This window comes from Paramormyrops kingsleyae, chromosome 6 (genome assembly GCF_048594095.1).
Source record: "Paramormyrops kingsleyae isolate MSU_618 chromosome 6, PKINGS_0.4, whole genome shotgun sequence".
Taxonomy (NCBI): domain Eukaryota; kingdom Metazoa; phylum Chordata; class Actinopteri; order Osteoglossiformes; family Mormyridae; genus Paramormyrops; species Paramormyrops kingsleyae.
In genome coordinates, this window is record NC_132802.1 from 16835624 (window position 1) to 16860054 (window position 24431).

General features: G+C 47.6%; 1 protein-coding gene across 3 annotated transcripts; it reads left to right on the forward strand.

Moving 5' to 3' along the window:
• The first annotated feature begins 1617 nt into the window (after positions 1 to 1617).
• mlxipl (MLX interacting protein like) lies at positions 1618 to 22610 on the forward strand. Of its 3 annotated transcripts, none has more exons than XM_023833118.2 (17): positions 1618 to 2087; positions 5719 to 5825; positions 6415 to 6497; positions 6798 to 6887; positions 7901 to 7942; positions 11925 to 12099; positions 12381 to 12461; positions 15640 to 15791; positions 15950 to 16547; positions 16673 to 16746; positions 18040 to 18238; positions 18507 to 18619; positions 19438 to 19557; positions 20051 to 20178; positions 20381 to 20504; positions 21762 to 21891; positions 22128 to 22610. In XM_023833118.2, exons 1-17 carry the CDS (start codon positions 1738 to 1740, stop codon positions 22247 to 22249), a joined length of 2688 nt encoding a protein of 895 aa, XP_023688886.2. In that variant the 5' UTR covers positions 1618 to 1737; the 3' UTR covers positions 22250 to 22610. The 3 variants fall into 3 exon arrangements, with proteins under 3 accessions (XP_023688886.2, XP_023688887.2, XP_023688888.2); XM_023833119.2 differs by having other exon boundaries at positions 18552 to 18619; XM_023833120.2 differs by having other exon boundaries at positions 18555 to 18619.
• Positions 22611 to 24431: the final 1821 nt, after the last annotated feature.

Below are 24431 nucleotides of genomic sequence, written 5' to 3' on the forward strand. Positions count from 1 at the left end.
CTAAGTGTATTGATGCATACAGCTACATAACAGACGTGCATGTCATGGCAGTATTGAGTTTTCACTGATTTCAATAAATGTTCTTTTTTGGTGGCAGAATGGTTGTACAGCATACATCTTATCGGTCTGGATGGCCAGCTGCAATATGAAGAAGCCCCAAGAAACGGACCAGCCATCAACTAGAAACTGCTGGAACACCAGTGTCACTTTCCACAGGCAAGTGTAGAGATTGTTGTGGGTGGAGAGGCTGCTGTCCAAGAGAGAAACCCCAGCTGTAAAACGGACGCCTTAAGATTGTCCTGCTGATCACATGGACAAAGACAGACCCTTCTGGAGAAAAGTTTTATGGTCATATAAGACAAAGATTGAGCTGTTTGGGCACAATGACTAAAGGTATGTTTGCAGGAGAAAAAGTGAAGTATTCAACCCCAAGAACACTGTACCAGCTGTTAAGCATGGTGGTGGCAACATCATATTCTGAAGCTGTTTTGCTGCCAGTGGAACTAGTGCACTGCACAGAGTGGATGGAATAATGAAGAAGGAGGACTACCTCAGAATTCTTCACCATAACCTCTAAGCATCAGCTATAAGGTTGAAACTTGGACTTAACTGGGTGTTCCAGCAGGACAATGACCCTAAACACACATCAAAGCTGGTTTCGGAGTGAACAAATAAGGCTAACATTAGCATTTGGAATGGCCTCCCCACAGTCCTGACCTCAACCCTATGGAGGAGAGCCTGTGCTTAAAAGTCAGGTCCGTGGCAGAGAACCAACAAATTTGGTTGCATGCTGTTAATTCTGCCAAGAAGATCGGTCAGATATCCAATCAGAATTCTACCAGACGCTTGCTGATGGCTACCAAAAGCATCTGGTTGAGGTGACACATGCTAAGGATGGTTTTAACCAAATATTAACCCACATTACAAATTTGTGCACCAAGTTTGTTTTTTTTAAACATTTTTATATAATAATGACTTACGGTGTACAACTATAATGCCACAGAAAAAGAACAGTTGTAGAAACCACTGAAAGTGCAATATTGCCTTGACATACATGCCATTGATAAGTGTATGTAAACTTTTGACAACAACTGTATTTAAATAAGGGAAGAGAGATTGGCTATTGATTTTTCCAGTACCACCAAGCCTTAACTCATTGGCTTTGTAACAATAAAACAATATTTTGTGACAAATGTTTTAATGTGTGAATATCTACATTCTGTTATTTTATTATTATGAATCTTCTTCTTGCGTTTTCAGAATCAGTTTATTTCACCAAAGGCATTCACACGTCTGAAGAATTATGGTGCACCGCTATAAATAGGCTATAAAACAACAGAGCAGATATTAAGATAATGCACATAAATTACAGACCAGTAACAGAGACAAAAAACGTGTAAGAGTGTGCGAAAATAGCGGAATATATATATCCAACAACAATTAAATATATATACACACGCACGCACAATTTCGTTTTATACCTATTTTAACTCCGTCTTCTGTGTCTGACCATGCACCAGAACTAATTCCTCGGACATGTAAATGCCCTGGGCGAAACGAAGTCACTCTGATTCGGATTCTGATTCGGAATTTCTGTGCGCCTGCGGGGCGCCGCGCTTCTTTGAGCCACTCGTAAAGCCACTGAACTATTGCCCCGTTAAGCTCAGACCCAACCTGACAACGGCTGCCACAGCTACTTCCCCAGATCCTGGCGGTACCGGTACCATCATACTGACTATGGCAGGCAGGCTGTCACCGGAGTTCCCGGGACGGACTGAGCGGCACCCGCTCCCCGATTCGGAAACCGAATCGGAGCCTGATGATCCGGGGGCCAGTTGCTTAACGGGGCAAAGCGCCGGCTCGCTGCTCCGGACACAGGTCATCCACAGCGGCCACTTCATGGTGTCCTCCCCGCACAGCGATCCTACTCCGCGGCGGCGCAGAAGCGGGGCGGCTGCCGGATACGACTTCGACACAGTGGACGGGACATGGTGCCAGACTTACCGGTTCGGGCCGCTGAGCTCAGGAAGCCTGAGCATCGACCCGACGCTGACCCGCTTGTTTGAGTGCATGACTCTGGCATACAGGTAAACGATGCATTGTTTTACTATGGTCCTAAATGTGTAACATTAAAAGCACGTTACACAAATGCACCCACCAACTTATAATTTTTTCTTAGAAATGCTGCCACTTTTCTTAATATTGTTTGCTAACGTACATTTTAAGAGTGGGGATTAAAATGTTACCCTTAGTTTGCTTATTGGTTAGTGATAAGTCACTCTTAATTAACAATGATTTACACACTCCCGTAAAAGCACGATTTTTTTTGTTTCTCAGCTTTGTGTGACATTGTTCTAAAGTCCAAAAGACTAAATCCAGTGTTGTTTACCAAAGAGTCGCCCTCGGTCTTTCATCATTATCTCCTCAGCCATAAAATGTTTGACAGATCTTTACTGCGGAACAGGACGCCAGTACACAAGTACTCTTATTTTCCATACAGAAGCAAATACTATTGAAGGGCTGCAAGTATAATACCTCAGTCCCTCGCTAAATTAGACGTTTGGATTGTGGGCTCATTTATAACTGTCCGAAGGTTTGCTGCTTTCGCGTGAAAGCAAAGCATTGGCTGTTTCTTTAACTGCCGTTCAGCGGCGGCTGGCTCGGTTTGCTGGAGGGGTCGCGCTAGGCTGGTTTTGGGTTTGATTTATCCCCGGAGAGCCAGTGTGAAACTGTACCAAAGGCTGAGGCCGAGGGCATGACAGATGGAGTCACTCCTGTGCTTCTCGTTGAGCAAGGACATTGTTTTGAATGTCACACATAATCATGATCTTTATTCCACTTAAGTTTTTATGATTGTTACATCTCACATGGTAAAAGCTCCAAGTAAGTAATTTCTGTTTATTTCTTGTGAAAAACAGACATTGGGAAACATGGCATATGGCAAGGCAATTAGTTAATGGCAACTGAAAACCACACTTGCAGTTTTGATTAGGGGACATTGCAGTTTACACTATAGCCAGTCAGTATCGGATGGGATCACCTTTTGCCTTCAGAACCACTTCAAAGGTTGAGGAGTCATTAAGAGTGTCCATTTGCATATCACTTTTGTACTGAGCTGTCATATTTGCACTTGTGGTCTTCCTGTTAGCGCCAATGAGTCTGACTATCCCCCTCTCTCATTAGCAAGCTGGTTTCAGTGGCAGAAATGCTATTGACTGGATTTCTTGTTTGCTTCAGCATCCTCTGTAAAAATTCCAGACACTCTAGTGTGTGAAAATCACAGTATGATGCTGGAACAACCATGTGTGACGCTAGAAATGATACTCTGTTCAAAATAGCTTTGATGACATCATGACATCCTCCAGCCATCCTAATGTACAAGCAGACAGTCAGTGGTCCTTGGGACGCTCTCTGCGTGATTCTGGATGTATTCAGTAGCAGCCATGTGATTGGCTGTTTGGAGAAGCAGGCTGTTTGCATTAACAAGCAGGTGTACCTAAAAAAGCTGGCTATGGAGTCTATATACCCTCTAGATTTACATAAAATCAAGTGTTGTGTTCAGAGAAGCCTAGATCATGTCTGTATGTTTACCACTGCTGGTTTGTAAAGTCAATCTTTTCTGCTGTTGGCAACGCTGCTTGTGGCCTGATTTCGCACTGTACCTCTTCTGTAGGCTGATACACTTTTAGGCAGTATTGCTAAAGCTTTGCTAGAGCACAGGCTGTGAACAGGGAGGTCTGAGAGGCACAGATTGCAGATTGCCTGTTTGCTTATGTAAGCAAAAAATATGTACAATAAAAACTCCATTAATTTTCCTTAATTGTTTGTACAACCAGGGTCTTGGTGTTCCTTGAAGTATTCCGGGTGTGTGAGGGTCTGAGCCAATGCATTTGCCATGTGGCTCGGGATGTTACAATGCTGGGCCTGTGATCAGGAGGTTACCGTCCAAGTCATAGGCTTGGGAGAGTGATGTCACTGTTGGCCCCTGAGCAAGGCCCTTAACCCCCTATTTGCTCCAAAGACAGGGTGGTCCTTTCGCAGAAATGAATGTTACTCTGGAGTAGCTCAGTGGGCAGAGCCTCTGTGCCTGTGATCAGAGGTTTGAGCTGGACCTCGGCACATCTGTTGGTCATCGAGTAAGGCCCTTAACCTTCAGCTCCGTGGGCCCTGGAACAGGTGGCTGCCCTTCACAGTCAGTTTGCTGTCACCTGCTGAGAACATGCTGGGAGAGGCGTAATGAGAATTTCCCCACAGGGATCAATAAAGTATCAATTACTATTATTATAAAAGTGTCTTCGAAACAAATAAAATGTAACTGAAAATGTAAATGTTCACCATTACTACAAGTGATATTGTATATAACAACCGAATCAAGGTCTTTGCAAGAAATCAGTCTGTATTATTCTACATTTAATGGTTTCGTTACCTTTTATCCTTGTAATGATATGAATTAAAATTTTGTTTATGTAATGTGAATATGCTGTATGTATACATATAGTCAAAGGTATTTGTTGTTTGTCCAGTGTTGTTATAAGATTTTATATATATATGTGTGTGTTTGTATATATATACACACACACACACACACACACACACACAATGTACGTGTGTGTAGTAATTAAATGCACACCATGTATTTCATTTTATTGAACACCAGCCCAATTTCAAGTATTGATTGCAGGAGACAGCTGTGTATTAAACCCGTGCAGGGTCTCCCCTGCTGGTTTGCTAAATCAGGTAGCCAGTCTTTGAACAGCTCTGGCCTCGTCAGGCGCGTTGCATAATGAAGGAAGACCATGGCAATTAAGCTAAAATTACTGACGATCATAAAAGCAGTTAAAAAACACTACCCCCCATCCCCAAACACTTTATTATTTGAACAGCATATTATTAAATAAACACAGATTTTTTTTATTATTAGAAAAAGAATTTGTTTACCATTGTTCAGGTACATTCATTTAAATTTTGAATTCATTTGATTTACTCGCAAAATGGGAAATATACATAATAAATCAACAGATAGCTGTGGCTGTACTTATTTTCTTTGTCCTCGAGGTACGTTAGAAAATCAGTTTGTCTTCAGCGTGATCGAAGCTCGAAGCCATTTGCGTTCGGCTAACAGGGTCTTTACCGCTAGACTTCGGATACGGCAGGATGGTAATGCTTGTCCGGCAAAACAATATTGTAATGGAGCAATTTCACGGTTTGTTTGGTAATGAGCCGTCAGGCTTAATGTGCGCCGCAGTAACACTCTGCTGATGTTCTTCTCGGCTGGATGGGTCGTTCGCTCTCGTGATTCTAGCGCAAACATTGCTCAGAAAGCGGTCTCCCCATGTTACCTGGCAACCAGCGGAATAAGAGTGGCCAGGTCCCATTTTATTTCCCTTTCCCCACCTTCCGAGGTGTGGAAGGCGCAGTAAAGCGCCATGATGGACAGCCGCCCGCTCTGGCCGCCTGCTTCCCACTCCTGGCCATTCCCTCTGCTGTCAGGTCCATGCGGTCAGGTGGTCGGCTCAAGCTGGCAGATTTTACTCCTGAGAACATTAGATGGCTCTCATAAATTTTATCCAGCACTGAACGGTCAAATTCTGATTGTAGTAAAGTCTCCTGGACCTTCTCCCCTTGGCTATTGAGGAAAAATGATTTAAATAAATTAATAAAAAATGATTTTTTTATTAGTAAAACTCGGTTGACCGTTTCTCTCTATCTTTTTTTCAGTGGAAAAATTGTCTCCCCCAAATGGAAATCTTTCAAAGGACTCCGTCTGCTTTGGCGGGACAAAATCCGCCTGAACAATGGAATTTGGAGAGCTTGGTATATTCAGTGTGAGTGTTCCTTCTTCAAGCAGTGTCTCACTTGCTGGGCTCAGGGTTTCAGCTGTGCGATAAGTTAGAGTTTAAAGTTTCCTGGTAGCAGACTGGCCTGTGAATATGCACACTTAAACACAAACATATGAAAAATATCTCACAAGACAGAAAAGTATTAGAGTAAAAACATAGTCCCCAAAAAAACTTGTTTTATAATTTGTAAGGTAATGGAAAAAAGTTGGTTTGTAAACCTCAAAACAGCTGCCATATGTATGTGTACCTGCGGGTGGCACTGTGGCTCAGCACTGCTGTCCGATGCCTCCAGGACTGGGGATTTGAATCCCGCTTCCTCTTTGTGTGGGTGAGGAGCGTGCATTTTCTCCTCGTCTTACATTGGTTTCCTGTGGGTACCCTGGTTTCCCCCCACAGTCCAACGCCCTGTGATTAGGCTAACTGGCATAAATTAATAAAAAATGAAAATTCCCCATAGGATGTCCCCTGCCCTGTGCCCTGTGATGGACTGGCATCCCGTCCAGGGTGTCCCCTGCCCTCTGTGCTGTTATCCTTAGACTGATTGGACTCATCACTTGTCTTTGACTCTGTACAGATGTGGAAAAGAGGAGAAACCCAGTGTGCGGGTTCGTCACGCCGCTGGAGGGCTCAGAGGCAGACGCCCACCGCAAGCCTGAGGTGAGTGAGCAGCTGGAAGGAGCAGCGTCAGCAAGGCTCAACATCTGGCCACAGCTTACTGGACATACTGGGCATGATGGTTGTAGGGCAATCAAGAATTTCCTCCTGGTCCATGGGAAAAACGATGTAAAAACATGATCAGGAACGTATGAGATTATTATGAGAGAAAAAAAAAACACACAGTTTCCCTTTCTCTGTAACCCTGACCAGGATAAATGGTCGGGTGGACGGCTGTTTCTGCTTGTTTATTTTCTGATATGCAGGATTAATGGGAAGGTAGTTTGTTGTGTGATTGTGCAGGCGATTATCCTGGAGGGAAGCTACTGGAAGCGGAGGATTGAGGTTGTGATTAAAGAGTATCACAAATGGAGAATATACCACAAGAAGAGGGTGAGTATTTGCAGTGGGCAGGTCTGAGCCATGAGCACCGTGGCTCAGCATGTCTCCGGGTCCTTGAGCAAGGCCCTTAACCCCCAGCTCCCTGGGCGCCCCAAGGCCCTTAACCCCCAGCTCCCTGGGCGCCCCAAGGCCCTTAACCCCCAGCTCCCTGGGCGCCCCAAGGCCCTTAACCCCCAGCTCCCTGGGCGCCCCAAGGCCCTTAACCCCCAGCTCCCTGGGCACCCCAAGGCCCTTAACCCCCAGCTCCCTGGGCGCCCCAAGGCCCTTAACCCCCAGCTCCCTGGGCACCCCAAGGCCCTTAACCCCCAGCTCCCTGGGCGCCCCAAGGCCCTTAACCCCCAGCTCCCTGGGCACCCCAAGGCCCTTAACCCCCAGCTCCCTGGGCGCCCCAAGGCCCTTAACCCCCAGCTCCCTGGGCGCCCCAAGGCCCTTAACCCCCAGCTCCCTGGGCGCCCCAAGGCCCTTAACCCCCAGCTCCCTGGGCGCCCCAACAGGTGGCTGCCCTTCGCTGACAGCTTGTTCTACAAAGAGCAAGTTGATGGAGGCGTAAAAAGAATTTCCCCATGAGGGACATTAAAGGTTAAATTATTATTATTATTATTATTATTATTATTATTAAGAAGAGGGTGAGTATTTGCAGTGGGCAGGTCTGAGCCATGAGCACCATGGCTCTGCTGGTTCCAGCCCAGTGGGGTTGAAGCTCCTTCTTAGTGGCTCAGTGGGTGGTTCAGGCCTCTGCTGATCCTTGAGGTGCTCAAAGCCACATCATGCTCTTGCACAACAGCGACTCGGAACTGCCCTTGGTGTTTGTGCCTGCGTTCGAGAGCGAGTGCAGCCTAAATATTGTGTTAAGGCTCATGACCCCGATCTGTCCTCCTCCTTCAGTCTGCCTGGCAGACATTACTCATGTGTAAAGCTATCGATGGAGGAGGATTTCTGAGTAAAAGTGTAATCAATAGTTTCTTGTGTGCTAATTGTGCTAATAGCGCTTTGCACCATTTCAGCTTCAAAAGCATAAGGATGGTGTCCTGTCCATTATGGAGAAGGTGAGTTAGACATTTATTTACTCTTTGAAATGATCTACGGGGTTTACCGTGATACTTTAGTGATTATGGAGGGGGGGGGGTAAACACACACACACACACACACATATAGATTTACACACCAATGAGCCAAAAGATTATGACCACCCCGTGTGAACTGAATAATGCAGACTCATCGGAACACGGTCTGTCAAGGTCTCGGATGTATTACCCAGTATCCTAACATTTGGTACTCAGAGACGACAGGTTGAATGCAGAAGAAATTGACAGTAATAAAGGTCTGTGTGATTCTGGGAAGGGCCAGATCATTACGGCCAGACTACTGGGTCAACACGTTGACTACAAATATTGAATGTTGGCTTTACCATCTAATATATCCCAGAACTTGACATGCGCTGTTTGTACCAAATAGCCAACATTTTTTGTGTCCGATGGGGGTGATCATAATGTTTTGACTTATTGGTGTATGTTGGGTTCTCCGATTCCCATCCCGCAGGGCCAAAATCCAACACAGTTTGCAGAATTCCCTGTTCAAACACATCTTAATTAGCTAATAACCAGGTTTGGAAGGCGTGTTCGAACAGGGAAATCTGCAAACTGTGTTGGATTTTGGCCCTCCTGGACTGGCATTGGGGAAGCCTAATATATGTAATTGTGCGCGTTCAACTGTTGTTATAATTGTCATCTTTTCATTTTTATCAAATATACAGCACTGCTGACACTTTTGATTTATTCATTTATTTGTATCTTTGTTGTTAAAATGATTTTTGCTTATGTCACCACCTGTTACCACCTGTCACCTTTCACTTGCATGTGCTTAATGTGAATGACCTTAATGCTGTTATTTTGGAGAGAATCTTCTGAGGACGTAGACCAGCAATTAGCTGAATTACAATAAATAATGTAGTGCAGTTAAACCAAGCTAGTGTAGTTAAAAAATATGGTGTAATTAAGGAATGTAATGTAACTGAACAATATAGTGTAATTATAAGAATATAGTATATATGGTTTATTGTAGATATGTGTTTAGGCTGTAAAATGAGGTAGAGAGCTTTAAGATTCTATAAACTGTCGTATTTTCATATAATCTATATCTATATCTAACATATGTTTTCCGTTTAAGAAATGCAGGATTCATCATTCCTGGATAACGATGATTTAGTTTCATTGTGATCTTTTATGTGTCAAGGGGCCACGTCTGTTTGTGGCTAAAACGGGCCCCGCCAGGTGTTTGTGGGCCCCGGCCTCAGTTACTCTAATTTTCTTTCCATTTTTGAACCCCGGGCCGGCTGTGATGTCTGCCCCCGACTCTGCCGCAGTGTGTTTGTAGGTTAGCTGTTTCGCAGGCGTTTGCAAACATTCCCCCGCGAGCCGTCTAATAATAGAGCCCGTCAGAGCTCCCTGGCCCTGGTCAGTGCGGGAGAAACAGGGCAGGCGCAGCCCCGGAAGCTGCTGCCGTCACGCCCGCCGTCACTCATGGCTCTGATTGCCTCTAATCTCCGGCTGCGTGGTTCCCATCAGCCTCGGCGCTCCTCCTGATTTAATGCCGCTTAATCAAAAGTGACCCACTTCCCAGCAGGTAATGCTAGGCGTGTGTGTGTGTGTGTGTGTGTGAAAGTGCTCAATAAGCATAAGCATGGCCGTGCCTGGCAGCCAGTGGCCCTGGGCTGAAGGGCCCCCGCAGGCCGCTGCCCACCTAAGGCGCCCCCCCGCCCCCTCCCCAGCAGGGTCACCTGCTTGAGTCTGTGCTCACCCTAAAATGATGCTTCTCCATGGGCACAAGACAGCCTGCTTTCTGTGTGACTAAGAATAAAGAAACAATGTTTCTTTTGATTTAATATTTTAAGATGTGACATTTTCACTTACGGGACCTGTCTACAGGTGAGTAGCTGTTTTTTGTGCATGTATTTCAGCAGGCAGCATCATGACTCAGTGTGCCAGGGTTGCAGGTTCCATTGTGACCCCTGATTTCTGGGTGTAGGCTGCTTTCTCTCTCTCTCTCTCTCTCTCTCTCTCTCGCTCTCTCTCTGGATGTGCATATTAACCCTGGGTACTCCAGTTTCCTCCCACAGTCCACAAACACTTTGCTAGGTGCATTGGCGTCTCTGAATTAGGATGTGTGCGACTCTGCGATGGACCAGCATCTAGTCCAGGCTGTCCCTGCCCTGTCTCTGCCCTGTCTCTGCCCTGTCCCTGCCCTGTCTCTGCCCTGTCTCTGCCCTGTCCCTGCCCTGTCTCTGTCCTGTCCCTGCCCTGTCCCTGCCCTGTCCCTGCCCTGTCCCTGTCCTGTCCCTGTCCTGTCCCTGCCCTGTCCCTGTCCTGTCTCTGTCCTGTCTCTGCCCTGTCCCTGCCCTGTCTCTGCCCTGTCCCTGCCCTGTCCCTGCCCTGTCTCTGCCCTGTCCCTGCCCTGTGCTTCCGAGGACAGGCTCCAGATTCACTGTGACAGCTGGATAATCGGATGTGGAAGAGGGCTGTGCAGCTTAGTGGTGATGTTTAGAGACCCGCTTTGCACTTAGTGATTGCCTAATGAGCAGCAGGATTAAGGACCCCAGCCTGTAGCGTGCTGGTCTGAATCCCGGGTGGGGGTGAGTTCCTGGCCCACTCATCCCTCGAGTGACACGTCCCGCTGTAGGAACTGGGAAAATCACAACTCTGGCTAAATACGTCAGCCAGGGATTTTCCCCGGAGTCCCCAGGTCAGGTACCGGAGGAGGGGGGGGAAGGGGGGGGGCTGTGTCCTTGCAGGGAGAGCAAACCCCCCCCCCCCACACTCAGCACGTGTCCGATGCTGCTGAATTAGGTCAAGGACAAAGGCGGCAGTGGCCCGCGAGACACACAGACAAACCCCACGATAGCATTCTGCTTTCTGTGGACGTCAGCACAGGGTGGGAGGGAGGTTAGGTGTTACGGAGACACGGCAGACCCGCCCACCTGTGTTGGCCCCCTCCGCCGCCATGCCTCCCCTTACCATGGGGGGCGGCGGCTGCCGTCGGTGAGGCTTAATCTGAACTTCCGGCTGGTGCTTCTTTATTTATTTCTGTGCCGGCTCTATATCTGGCCCCCGGGCGACTCTGTAAGGCAAACGGCGCCGAGGTGAAGGGGAGCATACAGCGTGCTTGGAGCAGCGTGGTCTGGACCTTCGCTGCTGTAAGTCCTGCCATTCCCTGCCCTCAGGGGGGTCATCTTGCAGCAGGTGGGTTTATTGTGCCTGGAGCAGCGTGGTCTGGACCCTCGCTGCTGTAAGTCCTGCCATTCCCTCCCCTCAGGGGGGCCGTCTTGCAGCAGGTGGGTTTATTTGCCCTGTATTTTTATTTGTCCCCCCAAGGTAGTGGGGTGGCTGGCTGTGGCGGGGGGTTTATCTACAGGTTCATCCCTCACCGACCCCGAACACACGCAGAAAGTGCCGTTTGGAGTGACTTATCTGGCGTGTGCACGCTCACACTTCTGTCTTCTTCTTGCTGATTTCTTGTGAGAGCCAGAAATTTAAATGCATGCTGTTTGCTGTGATTAGGACTTTTCATTCAGTGACCATGGGGTCAAAGGTCAAAGGCTATATCAAAGGTCAAAAGTTATGGCATGGCAAGTGGTTGTAGAAGGAACCTTTCTATCATTCATTACTTCCGCTCCAGCATGACTTAATTTCTGTGTCTTTACTGCTATGGAATCAACAGCATTGACTCTGCTGCTTGGCTCAGGACAATTTTGTCTGTTTTACCGTGACTGTGTATAACTTATGCATGTATATGTTCCAGCTCTCTCCATTTGGGGGGCGGCGCTGCCTTTTTCAGCTGTATGTTGAGAAATGACTGTTCACAATCGGCAGTACCGTGTGTTTCTCCATCAGTGCTCCTTCCTGAATGTTTCATACGTGTTTTATGTTTAGGGGTACGAGGATGGATTTAAAAGTTCCTTACATCACCCAGATTCTGCCAGATGTTTTGGGACACATGTCAGCCCTCGCTGAGTTTCTCCTGTCTGCATGGCAGGACCCGGTGGGCGGAGCAGCCCGGGAGAGATGGTCTGGTCAGCTCTCCCAGGAGCCCAAGCCCACGGCTGCCGAGGGCCATATGTTTGACCTGGACTGTTTCCTGTCTGACATCTCGGACACCCTGTTCACCATGACGCAGAAATCCTGTCCCTGGGCTGAGGACGGTCACAACAGTGAGTAACCACCCCTACCCCCCCCCCCCCCCCTCCCAGTGGGTAGACGCGCAGCAGAGACCCTGTCCCACATCCCCCCCACTGGTGAGGGTGTGCACTTGTGTGCACTTGTGATTCCTGCAAGTGAAAGCCTGCGGATGTGTCAGTCGGGGGGGGCTGTTTGAGGAACTCGTGCCAGTGCGAGGGACCCGCCCCCTTCACAAACACTCTCGCTCACACGCATACACGGACCGGCGTGTGGCTTCCCTCCCTTCTGATGGCACTCTCCCTCCCTCCTACAGCCTACAGCAGCAACGCTGATATGATCCAACCTGGCTTGACGCCCCTGCAGCCCATCCTGGACGACTTCATGGACATCCCGGGTAGGACCCCCACTGGGCTCTGCGTCCTGCCCCCCTCACCACCTGTCTTTTTTTGGGTGGTTAATGATACTTCAAGTGGTGTGTGTGTGTGAATAAATTTTTTTACATTCCCCTGCCATCCATAGTGTAGTGACTGTTTGTGGCCAGCAGGGGACTCCTATACTTCAGGGGCCCCACATAAATATGTGGCTTGAGTGGTGGTAAACACAGGCGCTGACTTTGCTGTACCTTTTATTACATTTACTCCAGTCAGATGGTTTATGATTATGGGCAACTGCGTCCACCTGCTACTTCCTGTCATCTTCCATCTGCTACAGGTGCATGTTCACCGGGACCAGATGGGATAATCCGGGGGTGACACCTCATAATGTAACATGCTCAGTCAGGCAACTGTAAAGTATATAAATATCTGTAAAGAGTATGAAGATGAGGAGAAGGCGGAGACAGGGGTCAGGGGCCATATTTATCTGCAGATAGCAGCCCTGTTAGGGTAGAGGGGTCATGGCGGCACTGTATTTACATCGACAGGAAAACAGCAGGATGTGGAGTACAGCTGGATGGTGATGGTCTGTGAGAGTAGACAGAGGGATGATGGGATGTGAAGTACAGCTGGATGGTGATGGTCTGTGAGAGTAGACAGAGGGATGATGGGATGTGAAGTACAGCTGGATGGTGATGGTCTGTAAGAGTAGACAGAGGGACGATGGGATGTGAAGTACAGCTGGATGGTGATGGTCTGTAAGAGTAGACCGAGGGACGATGGGATGTGGAGTACAGCTGGATGGTGATGGTCTGTAAGAGTAGACCGAGGGACGATGGGATGTGGAGTACAGCTGGATGGTGATGGTCTGTAAGAGTAGACAGAGGGACGATGGGTTGTGGAGTACAGCTGGATGGTGATAGTCTGTGAGAGCAGACAGAGGGATGATGGGATGTGGAGTACAGCTGGATGGTGATAGTCTGTAAGAGTAGACCGAGGGACGATGGGATGTGGAGTACAGCTGGATGGTGATGGTCTGTGAGAGTAGACCGAGGGACGATGGGATGTGGAGTACAGTTGGATGGTGATGGTCTGTAAGAGCAGACAGAGGGATGATGGGATCTGGAGTACAGCTGGATGGTGATGGTCTGTGAGAGCAGACAGAGGGATGATGGGATGTGGAGTACAGCTGGATGGTGATGGTCTGTGAGAGTAGACAGAGAGATGATGGGATGTGGAGTACAGCTGGATGGTGATGGTCTGTGAGAGCAGACAGAGGGATGATGGGATGTGGAGTACAGCTGGATGGTGATGGTCTGTGAGAGTAGACAGAGAGATGATGGGATGTGGAGTACAGCTGGATGGTGATGGTCTGTGAGAGCAGACAGAGGGATGATGGGATGTGGAGTACAGCTGGATGGTGATGGTCTGTAAGAGTAGACCGAGGGACGATGGGATGTGGAGTACAGCTGGATGGTGATGGTCTGTAAGAGCAGACAGAGGGATGATGGGATGTGGAGTACAGCTGGATGGTGATGGTCTGTAAGAGTAGACAGAGGGATGATGGGATGTGGAGTACAGCTGGATGGTGATGGTCTGTAAGAGCAGACAGACAGATGATGACGTGGAGTACAGTTGGATGTTATGCTTTTGTCGCTTCCCTATGTCATGGTGATGGCCTGAGTGTCACCTCATGTCACACAGCTCTTCAGCATCCCAGACAAAGTCAGACAGTGTTAGTCTTTTGATAACATGCTTTGTGCTCCTTCCTGGTGGCTTTAGTGGCTCCTAGGTAGTTCAGAGAGGAGCTGCCACTCCGGGGTGTAAATCAGCACTGCGGGCTGACTGGGGAGTCAGCAAGGCTTGCACTTCGGCCAAACGCAGAAGCGAAAACCCGATGCCTGGGGGGCACTCTCGGTGCGGTTAATACCTGGGGGGCTCTCAGTGCGGTTAATAAACCCCCTTGCCCAATCGAATGATGACTCAGGGAAAAGCCCAAATGTGAAAGGAGTGAAAAATGAATTGTCAACAGCTTTACTTTACTGAGTATATCCCTCCTCCCTGCTCACTGCACGGTTGCAGTTTTGTTTTTACCATAAATGTGAACATAAGACCAAGATGAGGTGCAGGACTAGATCTCAGATTTGATCTATTATTCCCCTCTCACCATCACCATCAGCTGTGGCGCCTTTCAGGTTCTGTTTAAATGATTGTGTGTTTTTTTTTTGCAAACTTGGTGTTTGTCTGTCCGTTTTGCTAAACACACGCATCGTTCCTGCATGCCTCACTCTGCTCCGGATCTGGCCACCCTTCTCACTCGCCCAGAGCCATGTGACTTCACTGCAGGGGTGTGATTCGGGTCAGGGCTCAGAGCCTAGCACGTAAGACAGGGCGGCTTCCGAAACCTAAAATTTCTAACCCTATTAACCTGAGGGTCACTGCCTAGGAGGTCTGCAGCTTAAGTGGGCTGGTTGCGGTTAGAAAGAGAAATGAGGGGGAATAATGATACAAACGTATATACTAATACTCCTTGAAACAACCAACAGTGGAACTAGCTGACCAGGGTATGATGCTGGTACTGATTGTCAGACGTTACATTGTTTGGTAACACTTTACATTACCTGCACCTTCATAATGCATTCATAAAGCATTCATAGAACTTTCAATGCACCTTCATAATGCATTCATAAAGCATTCATAATACATTCAGTGCACCCTCGCAATGCATTCATAGAACATTCAGTGCACCTTCGTAATGCATTCATAAAGCATTCATAGAATATTCATAACAAGCATGTATGTATATCTTAACATACCTTAATAGCTTTAATATACGTTAATAACAAGCATTATATGAATATACGATTACAATGTTTATCATATTATGTTTGTTATTAATGTATATTAAAGCTGCAAATGTATGTAAGGATGTTTTGGTATACTTACATTCTGCTTATGAATGTTCTATGAATACATTACAATGAATGGATTATGAAAGTGCAGTTAATGTAAATTGTTACCCATTGTTTTTTATCCTCTAGAAAATGATCCGCGAGCCAGATTTAGTAATAAATGAACAACATGTCACTGGCGAAATGTGGCCTGGTGGCTGGTGTTTAGAGACCCCTGTTGTGATCACCACCCCCTACCCCACACGAGCCTCCGTAAAATGCTCTGCTGCTGCCCTCGTCTCTGCAGACTTCTTCTCGAGCTGCCGCGGTCAGCCTCCGGATCAGGCCGGCTTTGCAGAGTGTGGCTATTTTGGAAGTCTGCCTGGGAGCTCCTTCCCGGTGCCGCCCGGCCTGGTGCCACCCGTCTCGCTCCTGCCAGCGGACACTCAGCTGCTGCAGGTCCGTTTGCTGCCCTGCTCCCTGAAGCAGTCATCCTGGGAACAACCACTGACCTTTGTTTTTCTGGGTAGAAGTACTTGCTCCTCTCCCTTTTGTACCCCCTGTCTACAGCACACAGGATGGCTTTGTTTGGGTCAGTGCTTGTCTATCTTTCACAGGCTAACCTTTCCTCGGAGAGCAGAGACCGGATGGTGCCAGTCTCCTCTGAACCCTGCTACCACAGACCTGTGACCTCAGAAATGACCTTTAACCCCAGCAGCATGACCCCGGAAGCCAAGTACAAAGGACAGATGGGCTTCAGCTCTCAGGATGAGTATCCTGGTTCGAGCCTGGTGCCCGGGACGATGTCCTTTGGGCAGCAGCCTTTCATGAACGCCGCCCCTGTGGCCGCTGAGGAAAACTCAGATTTATACGCCACAGCCTGCCTGAAGTACAGGTACGGCTCACCAGCTGCGGCCTCAGTCATCACCCACACGGGCTCCACAGCTGGGGTCTTGGACGCGCTGGCGCATGGCTACCCCGACCCGGAGGCGTTCACCGCCGTCCCATACCCGGCGCCAAGCTTCGGCCCGCTGCCCACAACCCACACGGCTCCGCCCCCTCCGGCCGTGCGGCTCGGCTTCCCGGAGGCCCAGCGGGTCAGCGGCAGAGGCAAGTGCAAGCAGAAGAGCCCTGGGATGAAGAGCTCTGCCCCCAAGGTGTCGCCGACGCAGGGCAGCTGTCTGGCGAAGCTGCTGTCCGGGAGCAGGCCGGAGCGTACGTACGGCGCGTGAGCGCTTCAGCGTGCCCATACGTCCATGTCCAGGTTTGCCGCTTTCATCCTGGAGCATCATCTGGCAACCCACCTGAACGTCACACTCGCTCTCTGTCTCTGTCTGCAGGTAAGCCGGCGTTAGGCTTTGATCCTTTATCAGCCGAAGCCAAAGGTCCCAGTTCGACATCCCCCAGCCACCCCGTGAGTTTCAGTCATTTTCACTTCTCTTACTGATTTACATTCTAATCTGTTTACATTGGTCACTGAAGACTTTCCCCGATGGCGCTTTTCCACCGGAACACAGGAACTGAGCCGTACCTTGCTGGGTTTGGAGAGCGACGGCGGTGATGTGAAATTGAAGAGGCGCTTATTCACTGTTTGCGCAGCGTACATTATGATTTACTTTGGGCTAATTTCCTAATTTACTAGCACATCTCTGAGAATCGGCATGTTATGCAAGCATCATATGCTAACGGAATTAGCATTTGCTTGCGTAAATTTGCATTACGAATCCATTCTATTCTGTTCTGTAATACTTTTTTAAGTAGGAGTTTGGAATGCAGCAGTACTTCGCAATGTACAAAAATACTAATGAATAGTAAATAGAATATATCCTTTTTTACTTCAGATAATCCATGCACAGAACAGCGGTACCTCCGTGCATTTCGACCAATCAGATGGTGATGACACAGTCAGCTGAGTTTGGTCACGCTTTCAGCCCAGTTAGTATGCAGGACCATGTCAGCACGGGTATGGCTGACGTAATTTACAATGGAAAACCGCCAGTTTGTGGTACGGGTTGGGGACGGCTTGCTTATTTGGGAGAGTGGAAAAATGCAGTGAGTCCGACTGCTCTACGTAATTTTTAACACCCAAGAATTTCACTCCACAGGATGTGTGTACGATGACCAGATAATCCATGTCAGGGAGGACATTTTGAGGTAGAACAGGATTTGTAAACTGCCATTTCAATTAAAAAGATTTCACTTAAGCGCTGAGTTCTTGCTGCGTGCTGATTGGTCAGTGTCCTATAATCACGCATGTGTCACTAATGCTAATGTGAAACAGCTGGATGAGTCTTTCAGTCAAGGAAACAATCCAGTCAAAGCACAAGAAGAGCTGAATTATTTAGCCGAGCACAGGAGCCTTTCAATTTGAAAGTAGTTTGTAAAACCCGAAGTAGCTCAAAGTGTCCTCCCTGACATGGATTGTCTGGTCACCCTAGATGTGTCTTTTTGGAGCCCCTCCCCATGTCCCATGGATCGGATTTGCTCTATTGGTAGCGGCAGTGTTTGCCACCATTAAAACCACGCATATGCATGGGGCCCCTGAGGTTTGGAGGTCCCCTGTTGGCCACAAGCAGTTACTGCACTGGGGGAGCGGAGGGCCCCAATGCAACTTTTTGAGTGGGGCTCCTGCAAAGGCGTCCCAGTTATATGTATGTAATATATGTGGCCACTAATGACCCGCCTTCCTGTGGGTTTGTCCCGCCAGGCTGGTGGCGCCACAGGCTCAAGGCAGCACAGTCCCCCTCGGGCCCCTCTGGGGCCACGGCCTGGTCTGTTACAGGGCTCTGCCATATCCGCCCTGCTCTCCCAGAATTCTCTGCCTGGCTGCGTGCCTCTGCTCGTCCCCAAGACGGAGCAGCTGTCCCCGATACAGAGTTATGGCAGTGAGAGAGCCAGCCTGACAGGTGAGGAGCTGCTCCCCCTATGGGCCAATTTGTGTGAATATCGTCATGTTACAGCAGGGGTGTCAAACTCCAGTCCTGGAGGGTTTCCCCTCATTTACAGCTGCAATACCAAGACTGGCCTACAGAGGCCAGCAAATGCTGTTTATCTATATTGTTGCTTGTACCCAGTAAGGCTGAACGCCAAAGAGGCCCAATGAACATGATGTTTGCTAGATATGTGTGAGACACATTTGTTGCAGTTTGTGCCATAAGCTGTCTATATCTGCAGTCGTTTTCTCAGGGAATTCTGGTCAAATTTCCCCTACAATCCCAGCAGAAAGAGTATCAGGCTTGCAGGCATCACACTCCTTCTCCAGGCAGCCCAAGATGGAAGCGACCAAGGTGGGCCTTTACTCACCGTCTCCTCACTGAGGAGACTCTTTTTAATCAGCTGTTCTTGTACATCTTTTATTCATTTCACCACCTGATTGTTTCTTTTGATCATTTATTTCTTGCTGATGAACAGAAGCATCGCAGGAATAGTGAAGGCATCACAACTTAAGATACAGCTGTTTGAACATCCATTTAACCTAGTTTGGTTGCTGATGTTTCTCCTACTAGTTCAATCTGAAGGAGGGCTTTGCCCTTTTTCTCTGCTGCCCCCAGACTCTTTCTCCTTCTGTGGTGCTCTGGGTGTGCTTATATATACCTGTAAAAAGTGCTCATGGGAGTTTTACTTACACAAGTGTTCTAAGGGCAGAACAAAAAAATGATTGTTTCGGAGCGATAACCAATCAGATCTTGGTCAGATATCAGACCAACCAATCAGATGTCTTGGTCCCACCTCCTATAGTTGCTTGGACCTGGCTCCTCTACAGTATGATTGGTTATCTCTTTGAACCAATCATTTTTTTGTTCTGCCCTCAGAACATTTTTGCGTAAGTAAAACAACAAGCATAAAATGCTCTGAGGTAACTGAGAGATGGGTATTATGTAAGGGTGAATTGCCTTGAATTAAATTGAATATTACCACAGGAAAATTGGTCTGAAAGTGGATTTATGGACTGAATGGTCATGTCTCCGGTGGTGTCTGGGACCAACACAGGAAGTTAAGCTAAATGACTGCAGAGACCCTTGACCTTACATCTGACCGGTTACATTGAGGCTACGCTTGTCGTTGTGTCGTGGGTCACGACCCCCGGAACCCAAATGTCCCGCAGACGGAGAGCCGGAGGATAACGCACATCTCAGCAGAGCAGAAACGGCGGTTCAACATCAAGCTGGGCTTCGACACGCTGCAGAGCCTGGTGACAACGCTGAGCGCACAGCCAGGAGTGAAGGTGAGTTCCGGCGGGGGCGGGGGGGCACAGCCTGGAAGCTTCTGCCAGGGTGAAAGTGAATAAAAATATGGTTGGTGTGTCTAAATGGTCCAAATGGTTTGCTCACCCGTGACACATAACACAGGAATGTATGCTCCTTGCGGACACGTTCATTGTTGGCATGTCCGTGTGGGTTTGACCTTCGACCCCAAGGGGTGTTTGTCTCTGATCCATCTTTGGAGCTACTTTCTTCTATTGTAGTCTGTCAGTGTCACTGTTACGCGCTCTGTCGGAAAAGGCGCTATATAAAAATAGATTGTTTAGAAGAGTTTCTGAAACATGTGCCAGAAAACTTTCTCACAAACGGGATTCCCTGACCACCGGCTTCCCGCGCCCAGTGCGCACAGAGCATGTGCTGCTCCACACCCTTTCTGTAGTAGGTTCCGGATAATGCTGGGCGGCAGGCCGGGTCGGGTCTGGTGTCACGCTCACAAGCCACCCGCCATCCCCACAGATCAGCAAGGCCACAACGCTGCAGAAGACAGGGGAGTACATCGGGAAGGTGCAGCAGGAGCGAGCCCAGCTCCACGAGGAGGCACAGAGGCTGCGTGACGAGATCGTGGGCCTCAACTCAGCCATCAAGTAAGGACCTGCTGGGCTGAGGAGGGACGCAGGCTGCTGCTGACGGGTGCATGGGCAGACGGGGAATATATATATATATATATATATAATCATATAGCTGATATGCTGACGAATGGGAGCACAGGTGCATGTAACAAAGTCCAGACCCTCTTCTGGGGCTTGAACTCATGACCTTATTTGCTCCGCCTCTCTCCCTGCGCAGCCTGTGCCAGCAGCAGCTGCCCGCCACAGGCGTGCCCATCACACGGCAGCGTTTCGACCACATGAGGGCGATGTTCCGGGAATATGTCCGGGCACAGACGCTGCAGAACTGGAAGTTCTGGATTGTATCCTCATCACAGCTCTGGGCTGAAAATGTGTCTGTGGCCATAATAGGGTGGGGTTTTTTTCCCACAGGGTGGTATAGAGAAATCAAGAGTGGAGGGATGGCTTAGAACAGGGGTCTCCAACTCCGGTCCTGGAGAGCTACTATCCAGTAGGTTTTCTGTCCCACTTGGCTTCTGATGAGCCACACCTGTTCCTGGTATTTACCTGAGGACAGGTGTGGCTCATCAGAAGCCAGGTAGGATAGAAAACCTATTGGACGGTAGCTCTCCAGGACCGGAGTTGGAGACCCCTGGCCTAGAAGGTGTGGTGGACATTTTGAATATAGTCCATAGTGTGTGTGTGTGTGTGTGTAAGTGGGTGTGTTTGTTTTTGTCTTTGATAGACCTTCATCTTGAGCAAGGGAATGTTTGTATTTCTGCTAACATTCACTGTATAGCCATGAGTTTGTGGACACCAGCTTGCCCAACAGTTCATTCCAGAACTAAGGTATCTAAAATGAAGTTGGGAATATTTACTTGCTATTTGATAGCTAATCCTCTGGTAAGGCTTTCCATTTAATATTGGAACATTGCTGGTGGGATTTGCTGCCATTCAGGTTGGATGTCGATGCTGGGTGATCAGGTCCCTTTCTGTGAGCTTGTGTGACCTACAAACTTCACAACTGAACTGACTAGATCAACTTCAGCAGGACAGAGATGTGGTGATTCGATTTGTTTGGAACATTGGCATCTTATGATGGTGCCAATTAGAAAGTCACTTACCTACATTCTTCTGCTAATGCTTTATGCAGGATTTTGTGATTGTACTTAGTTATACACCTGCATCAGTAATGGGTTTAGCTTAAATAAGCAAGTCCTCTGATTAACAGGAGTGTCTACATGTGATTGCCTATGTAGTGTACATTTACATTTACATTTATTTACCTGATTGCTTTTGTCTAACATTCTGTGACTGTGACTCTTTATACTCAACTGGTTGGTTGAAATAAAATCTTGGTCTGGATTTTTACTTTCTGGACCTGAACTATCCACCTCTGATGAAGACAGTGCAACTCCATGGTTCTTCAACTTAGTTGTGGGTCCCAGAAAACATGGACTTCTGTTCAGCAGCCAAAGTTTCAATCATTGAGGGTTTTGGTGCTTCTTTGGAACAAAATGGCCAAACCGGCCTCCGATGGCCCCCAATGGCCAGCAGCCCCTGACGGCCACAGACCCCTCCCCATGAGTCTACTTTCCCTAACTCCTCCCTGTTCGCAGTTCAGCGTCATCATTGAGCCGCTCTTCGAGTCCTACAATGGGATGGTGTCCACAGCCAGCGTGGAGGACCTGTGCCGTACCACGCTGTCCTGGCTGGACCGGCACTGCTCCCTGCCGGCGCTGCGACCCGGTAAGAGGCTCTGCGGGGGGTGATCTTTACTCTCTATGCTTATTTATATACTGTAGCCAAACATCATAAAAACAGGCAGCTCTTATCTGACATGAAACCGAGTTAACTAAATCCAGACACACAAAACATCCGAGATGCATAGGGTTTATGGAAGCACTAATGTAAATAGGTAACACTCATAAGGGTTGCTTGACCACCTTGATGTTAATGGTTTTACTGCTGCTCATGTCCCGCAGCCGTCCTGAGTTCACTCCGCCTCCTGAGCACCTCCACCTCGATTCTGACAGACCCCAGCCTGGTCCCAGAGCAGGCCACCATCGCTGTCACCCAAGCCCACCCACCCAGCGAGTACTCCTAACAGCCCAGGCCCGGACTGACCACAGGCAGCTGCCTGAATTCATTCCCGAGGGATGGAGCCTGGCAAGGGGCAGGGCCTAGCAAGGGGTGTGGCCTAGCAAGGGGTGGGGCCCGGTGAAGGCGGAGTTTGGCTGGGGCACCTCCAACTGTGAACATTCCTTTTTATTTGACTCATGGTTCTACCGATTCTTTCCTGTAATTCATGGAAAGTTCCTGTGTTCTGAACTAACTTGTGATCCAGCTGTCAGTTCAGGTACATACTGCTTCTGCTGATGAGAATTTAAAGGTCACAACAATCAAGTTTTGTGAATTTTTTCTTTTATTCTATAGCTGTGAAAACAAATATATCATTTTAAAATCCATTTGTTCCATCCTGGTTTACTTTCCATTTTAAATTGGTTGACATTTTTGGGTCTTTTTTGTTGTTTTTTGTTTTGAGACAGCTTTATTAATTTGTTTCATCCATTAACAATTTACTGCAAAATCTTATTGGAAAAATAAAAGTTACTGGCTCAGTAAATAACAATGTTACCTCACACATACATAGTTGGTGTATTTTAAATCTTCAAACTCCAGCCTCGCTCTGTGGATGAGAGTTTGCATGCTCTCACCTTGCTGGTGGGTTTCCTGTCACAGTCCAAATACATGCAGTAAATTAAAACAGTCTAACAGACAGTCAGGTAAATTAGCATTTCTAAATTGCCATTATGCTGTTAGCACGTATGTGTTTGGCGTGTGATGGACTGGCATCCCGTTCAGGATGTACCCTGTGCTGCCTAGAATTTTTTTGATTTATTGCCTTGGTAACATTGTTCTATTATCTCAAATCTATAATGTGATTTGCTATCCACGGTGCCTCAGGTGATGTAATTAAAGCTGTTATGTTCAGGATGAGCAGGAATGTTTGTGAAAATAATGCAACAGCACTATGCTTTTATTTTAAATCTTTAATTTCTCAGAAGGATAGTTTGAAATACCGTGTCCTGGAGGGCCGTTCTAACTACATCTTGCTATAAGGTTATGAAAGCACACCAATTCCCTTCAACGATTATCAACTGAGGGGGGTCCCGTTATGAAAACAGAGGAATTGTATGGCCCCCTCATAAACAAACAAACAAATCTGCTGTTTACGTTCTCTGGAGCAGAAAGATTTCTGGACCTGACGTAGGGTGCTGTCCAAGGTTCTGAACTCCCTCTTGGCAGGACTGGCGCTAAACGGACGCTCGACAGACTCGAAGGTGCCAGGCGTCCCTGCCCGGAGTACCTCAACATTGGGGCGCGGCAACCGCAGGGTTAAGCCTCTCCGAGAGAATAGGAGGGTCCCTTTCGATGGCCTCCGATCGCTGCAAAGCAGGAAGCAACCGCGAGTCCGACCGTGTTTGCGAGGGTCTCTTAATTAATTTGGGTTTGAGTAAGACTTGACTTATCAGTGGACACAAATGCTGCGGGCGTCTTAGACGCTAACAAGACACTGTTTGTACAGTTTAAATACATTGCATTCAAAATGATGCTCCTTCTAATTAGGTCTATATGCACACATATTTCTAACAAATACAGAGATTAAGCCAACTTACCATATTATAAACTAAATAGTGCTATAGTTTCCAATATAATTATTCGGTAGCTTATAATATTCCACATCGTCCTGCTGTTGGAACATGAGTAATATGGTGGTAACGCAGCACGCTAACATCGTCCACTAGATGGCGACAGACACCCGAACGTACTACTTTCGCCATAAGCGCCTGTGTAAAATCACCAAGTTTCGGGCGCATCAAACATACCTCGCTCTAAATAGCACATACTAATGAATCTCATCAAAATCCAGTTTCATTAATGAATCCCCTTCGCATTGATTTTGTTTGTATGTTTATTGGTTTATATTTTCACATATATTATGTGTATTGGGCAATATATTTTTGGCACATTAAATATTTTCTGTGAAACAAACACAGTATAACTGAAGAGCCGTAATTTCGTTATATACAATTAGATTACGAAATCTCTCCAGATTACAATTTTAAACTAGAATCAAGACTTTTATATAAGTAATTAGCGACATGCAAATTTCTATTGTATCCAGACTGCTCTGCAAACCTGATTAAAGATCAAGGCTAATGCCTAAATATTTACAATTTAGAAATAAATACCCATTTAAGAAATTAAGAAAGAAACGCCTGCGT